The 6,265-nt window shown below is 45.0% G+C and overlaps 1 protein-coding gene across 1 annotated transcript in view; it reads left to right on the top strand.

Moving 5' to 3' along the window:
• Positions 1-212: 212 nt before the first annotated feature.
• Positions 213-6,265, top strand: part of MAP2K1 (mitogen-activated protein kinase kinase 1) — a 32,368-nt gene continuing 26,315 nt past the window's right edge. The window contains exon 1 of the mRNA XM_058846495.1: positions 213-545. Coding sequence (XP_058702478.1) covers positions 466-545 — 80 coding nt within the window. The 5' untranslated portion in view covers positions 213-465. The remainder of the gene's footprint in view (positions 546-6,265) is intronic.

The raw sequence follows: 6,265 nt of genomic DNA, 5'->3' as shown, positions 1-6,265 counted from the left end.
GCGCTCTGAGGGCAGGAGCGCTGTGAGATCAGAAGCACTGTGGGATCAGGAGCGCTGCGAGATCAGAAGTGCTGTGGGATCAGGAGCGCTGTGAGATCAGAAGCACTGTGGGATCAGGAGCGCTCTGAGGGCAGGAGCGCTCTGAGGGCAGCATTTCCCCGCGGCCTCGCTCCCCGCCGTGCGCGTGCGCGCGCTCCCCGCGCAGGCGCGCGGCGGGTGCAGGCGGCGCGCGCCGGCGCGGTCCCGGCCGGGCACATCCCGATCCCGGGCAGTGCCCGCCGGAGCTCGGAGCGCTCGGAGCGGGGTCCGGCAGCCTCACCGTCACCTGCCCGCAGCCCGCGGGGCCACCGCCGCACAGGGGAGCTCCCCCCCGAGTTTACCGCGCCGCAGGAAGTCCCTCGGACCCGTCCGAAGTGGGGCCGCGGCCGCTCCGTCCGCTCCCCTGCGCGCCGTGTGCGGGCGAAGATGCCGAAGAAGAAGCCCGGGCCGATCCAGCTGAACCCCGCTCCCGATGGATCCGCCGTGAACGGGACCAGCTCTGCAGAGTGAGTGCAGCCGGGGGCGGGGGTGCGGGCCGGGCCGGGCCGGGGCTGGCCGCGGGGTTCGCTGCTCCCCAGCCCGTCCTGCCCCGCAGCCCCGGCCCGCAGTCCGGAGGGGACTCGGGGAACCCCAGCGCGGGGAATACTCGGGGTCTCCTCCGCCGAGTAAGGAGATGCTGCCTTCGGCAATAAACAAACTTCTGTCACATACGCGAGGGGGAAAAAAAAACTGGGGAAAAAATAGGGGAAACTTGTATAACTCCTTTCTCGTAGTCCGTAATGGTGTCTGCTGGGTTCTTAGCTTATATAATTATCTAGTAATGCCAAATTACACGTTTCCGATGGCATATTTCATATACGTGTATGTGGGAGAATTTATACTGCAAGCCGCAGATTTGTAGAAAAGGTGTTTTGTTTTGTTTTGCCTTGTCCTTGGCTTTAACCCAAACAATCGCTAGTTTGAGCAAATCTGTTTTTCACTAATTGACATGTTGTGCTGGGTACGGCAGGGAGTGTGTGTGCAGAAACTGCTTCAGAGCTCCTCTGTGTGCAACACAAACATGACACTGTAAATGTGGGAAGGGCTGAGCTAATCACGGGGACACTTCTTGGGGAAAAAATACTGAATATTGGATGGCTGCGTGTTGCTGATGAAGCCTCTGGTGCACGTTTCTCACGGATGTGGGTGGGCAGGGTGGCCTCGGTCAGGCAGACACACCACCTGCACCTCGAAGTGATGAAATGTTACAGAAGCTTTTAATTTGAGGTTCATTGGTCGATGTTCACACCTTGATTTTTAGACAATGGTGTCGGGCTAGCCCTTTAGTGAAGGTGCATCTTGGAGGAGCAGATTCCTGCCCCTGTATGGTCAGCTCGGTCCTCTGTGGGAGATGTAAACTGAGCTGAGATGTGCTGCTGTACCACGGTGACACAGAGGATGTGAGGCAGGCTTGCAGTGACATGTGCAAGTCTTGGGCTTTAAAGTGCTCTGTATTCAGCAGTGCCACGTTTTCACACAGGCTCAGATCTCGTTTAATCACCCAAACATCTAAAAAATAAAAATAAAAAAAATCAAACAACCAAAACCAAATCAACCGCAAAAGAAATGTAACCCCGAAATCAAACAAATTCCTCCTGAAAAATAAAAAATCCAGCATCTAGCAGCTCCAGCTGTGACATTTCTAGCAAACTCTTTTGATGATTAACTGAGTGATGAGCTGTTTAAAAACTGTTCTTTGGCAGGAGTTACTGATTGTATCTAAGCATTATGGTCTGAATATTATGGAGCTTTTGTTCTGGATTGACAGGGAGAAAATACTGTGTTTTTATATTTGCTTGGGTAGCACTTCCCAGTCGATTTTCTCAAGGCAGCTGGGAATATGTTGCTTTAGTCTTCAGGGATCTCTTTGCATTTTAGCCTTGTTCTACAGAATAAATCTGATACACCAGTCACTCGCTGCTTGTAGTACTTGATGTAAATCACCTCGCTCCCAATATACTCAATATCGTATCTCTTCCCTCAAGAAGTGTCATTAATTTTAAATTGCTTTTACGTGTATGGTACTCATTTACTTGTTGGAAGCCTTTGGGGACTCCTGGGAGTGCTGAGTCTTTTCTGCCCTGATGAACTGCCGTGCTTCATTTTCTGCTCCGTGTGTTGATTTGGCTGGGGTTTGTGTGTGTGTCCCCCACACTTCTGATCTGTGTCACACACAAGACCTTATACCCAGCTTTTGCCAGGCTTAGAGGTGTCCAGTATTTTTAAAAGAAGTAGCTTAGTGGAAGTAAATTCAGCAACCAGTTGTCCTATATACAGCCAGGATTAATTAATCATGGAAATATCCCCTCATCCTGCTAATTTTAAGCCCTCATTGTAAAAGATTTCAAATAGCAAAGAACAGTTGCATCAGAATTTGGAAATGTTTTTGGAATTGAGTTGGAAACAGTTTTGTTTTTCATTTCCTTAATCTGTAAGGTTGTTTATTTTCCTCCCCTCTCCTGCTCTGGGTTTTTTCCCCCTTTGGTCAGTGCCTGAATTCCTCAGTCAGGTGTTTGTGAGGCTGTTGTGCATCACCAGGCGTTCCAAGTATGCCGTGCATCCCTGCACTGCCACATTAACACTTTCTAAAGCCCTGAGCCTGCTATCATGGAATTCTGGCTATGTGAGGCTCCAGTTGCTCCTTACATACACAAACCTGTCCTTCTGCAAACGCCTCCCTGCTCTTCAGAGACGGCGCAGCGCGCAAGGAGCTCGGATGACTTGGCAAAGCAAAAAGGAAGATTCCGAGCGAGGCGATGAAATTCCTGTCTGTGAGTGCGTGAGGGACCCGAACATCCAGGAGGAAGGAAGTTATTTAGGCCCAAAGGCGATTCTGGCACAAAACCAAACGGATGTGCACGGGCCATGGAGCTGTGTGCTGGAATTCCGAGACTTTCTCGCTGTCAGAGGGGGGAAGGTTCTGTAACTTATTAATGCTTTTAGGAATGAGCACTTCTGACACCGTGACATCCTGGCAGAAAGGAAGGGGAAAGGGAGGAAATGAAAGAAGAGGCTGGATGATTCAGGATGTCCTGCTTTGCATTTGTGTCCTGTCCTCTGTCTTCATCCTTATTTGGTGGTGGGAGCTCATTGACTGGAGCAAGGGAAAGTTTATAACACATGGTGTAAGGCTTTAAGAGTATGCAGGAGGCCTGGGTCTCATGTGCATGACTCTTTTCTCTTTATTCCTTTCTTTTTTTAATCTTTTTTTTATCCCTGGCAAGGTAGTATGAAGGGGAGTTAGTGCACTTACAATTTAAATACCCGTATCCCAAATATTTAAATGAAAATTTCACAATGTTTCTCTCCGACAGCAGATTTTGTTACTTGTAGCAATTACTTAACCACAACATCCTGCACGAATCATTTTTCTCGAGGGCCTTCCCGATCCCTGGCTCTGCCCAGTTGGACAATAGAGACAACTTGATGAAAGGTTTTCCTGTGCCCTCAGCTTCACTTCTGTTTTTGACACTTCCCGTGGAGTCGCGGTTCCTCGGCTTTCTGCTGCTCTGAGCTGCCTCAGCTCCTCAAGCTGAAACCAAGATGACACAGGCCAGCTGTAGATTTAATTTCATTCTTTGGAGCTGTGCTGATATAATTGTGCAAAGCTTCTGCAGAGAAAGGGGAAAAAAAAACCCTACCAGGCAAACCTGAATGAAAATTAATTGAAGGAAAACTGTTCTGGCTGAACGTTCTGGACTAGTTTAGTGTCTTAATAGCCAAAACCAACAAGAACAAATCTCCAATTTATGGATTTGTGTTCCTTTCGAACTTCTGACTCCCTGTTGCTTTGAATATCTGACAGTTTTTACCCATTTTTTCTTTCTCTAAAGCCAATCCAGCCCCAGAACATGAAGTAGAAAAAAAAAGGCAAGTTTTGAGATAATGCCACTTTCTGTATTAGAAATTTGTTTACATGAAAAGAAAGGTACTCTGTGAAGTTCTTTAATTACATCTTTAAAATAAAAATAAAAGTCAGAGAGAATGGTCAAACTGACTGCTCTGAAGCCTTAGTTTTTACTTTGTCTCAGTAAGTCTAAACAACTTTCCTAGCTCTTGTGCTAAAACATAAACCTTCCAAAGAGTGCCTGGGATTTGATTAAATACAGAAAATGATTCTTCTTAAAAATTGCGTGATAGCAACTTTTATGTATTTTATGAGCTTTAACATGATGGGATTGAAGTGTATTTATTTTTTCTTTTCAAAATATAACTGTGTATATGTTTTAGCAACAACTGGTGTCTCCCAAATCAAGCCTGAGCTGTGGCCTCTGCAAATCTCAGATGTGAAGTATCAGCTACAATAGGAGGTTTGTGTTTAATTAGATAAAAATGAGAGCAAAGAAAAGTAGACAACAGAATTTGCATTTTCTCTGATGTGCTGAAATGGGCCCTTGAGAGGCATTTAAGATACTGTCCATAGGTCTTTACCACCTTAGGAACTGTATTTCTTTTTGAAAGAGAAAGAAAATCCAAAGCAAACTGTGAGTAGAACCAAGTGATCAGGCACAATGTGGTTTTTGGTTTTGTTTTTTTTTTCCTTTTAAAGCCTTAATTATAATAAATCTGTGCCTTAGAACCGTTCAAGCCAGGGAGTAATTTTGTTAAAATGGGTGACTGCAAATTCCAGTCATAGTTTGAGTATTAATTAATCAACCTTTCCTTGTTGTTGCTGTTTATTCTGGTTAAATTGCATTTAAGAAAGTCCCTCAATGGCTGGTGCAACTTCCCTGTGTTTGCTTGGCTAAGAAAAGTTTGGGGATTGTGCAGAACTGGTTTGCACCTCGATATATATTACAATTTGCAAAGTAAACAATTGCTTACTTGTTGTGCTTCCTGCAATTTTCATGTTTTTCAGTATTTTTCTCAAGGGAGCTTCAGTTTGGGTTTTTGAGGTGTAGAAGGGCAGGCTGTGTCCCATCAGAGGGATGGGGTTATGGGGCTTTGGATTTTGGGCTTTAAGTTTCCATTGTGGGCTCTTTCCCAGTGGATCCTGTTCCAAGAGGATTTGTCCTCCATGGAGCAGGTTTTTTATCACTTTTCTTGGATGTGAGATTAGATAAAAGGAAAGGAGGATTTTCACAGAGTTGTTCACTTTAATGCTTGCAGGGTCATTTCTGCCTTCCTTTGGGGGGGATTTTTTTTTATTTTTTTATTTTTTTTCCCCCTTTTGGAATTCCTTGGGCTTCAGGGGAGCTTTTTTTGCCTGTGTGCAGTGCTCTGGAAGATTAGACCCTGGAATTTTATAACTGATCTGGTTGGATTGCAGTTGCATTCAATATACACATAGAATTTCTGCAAGCGAGTAAATATTTTTTAAAAAAGCAACTTTTTTTTTTAATCCCCTACTAATGAAGGATTAATCAAGCTTCCAAATACATGTGATATGAGTGCATTTTAAATTAAAATATACCCATGCATAGCTTTCCCTTTTAATGTGCTTGAGCCTGGCATAGTCCTTCATTGAATTAGAAATACCATTTTAATGTTACTTAAGTACACACTAATAGAACATGTGATCTGTTATAATAAATTAATGAAAGGTCAGAGCCTGCAGCACCTCACGGACTTGTGCTGAAAAAAATTATGACTAAGTGTACACCACTAGCACAGAAATTAATGCAAGGGGCACATTGACCTGTGCAGCTCTTGCTGGCTGTAGGCAGCTTTTTGTTGACAATTATGGATTGCATGTAGAAAGGATTTTAAGACATTTAATCCCATCTTGTTACGTTCTGACAGTCAGATTTAAACATAATGATGGTAATGGAGGAATACTTCAGTTTGTGTGAGGTGTCTTTTTTTTTCCCAAAAGCTTAATTGGTTTAGGGGAGTTAAAAACTGGGTGTAAAAATAAACGTTGCTGAGGAAATGTGAGGAGAATAAGTGGTGAGGGAAGTGCAGCTGTGCTCATGGATCCAGCTACTTTTCTTGTCCTTTACACTGAGTCTGCAGATGGTCACAGAGGTGTGATTTCACAACAGAGCTTGTGCAAGATCCTGCTCCTTCTGCAGAAGTCTCTCCTCTCCTGGCTGTGCCCGTGTCTGCTGCTCTGGCTGAGAACTCAGAGCCCACCAGAGCATCCCCGAGGAGTTCCCAGAGCTCTGTCCACCAGCACTGGGGTAACCACAGCTTAGCCAGGGAAATAATCCCAGTGAAAATGTGTTTTTAGTTCATTTGTAAATGA

The sequence above is a fragment of the Poecile atricapillus genome, chromosome 11 (genome assembly GCF_030490865.1).
Source record: "Poecile atricapillus isolate bPoeAtr1 chromosome 11, bPoeAtr1.hap1, whole genome shotgun sequence".
In the NCBI taxonomy this organism is placed as follows: Eukaryota; Metazoa; Chordata; class Aves; order Passeriformes; family Paridae; genus Poecile; species Poecile atricapillus.
The sequence above is the reverse complement of the archived record's forward strand: the minus strand, read 5'-3'. Positions and strand labels throughout refer to the sequence as shown.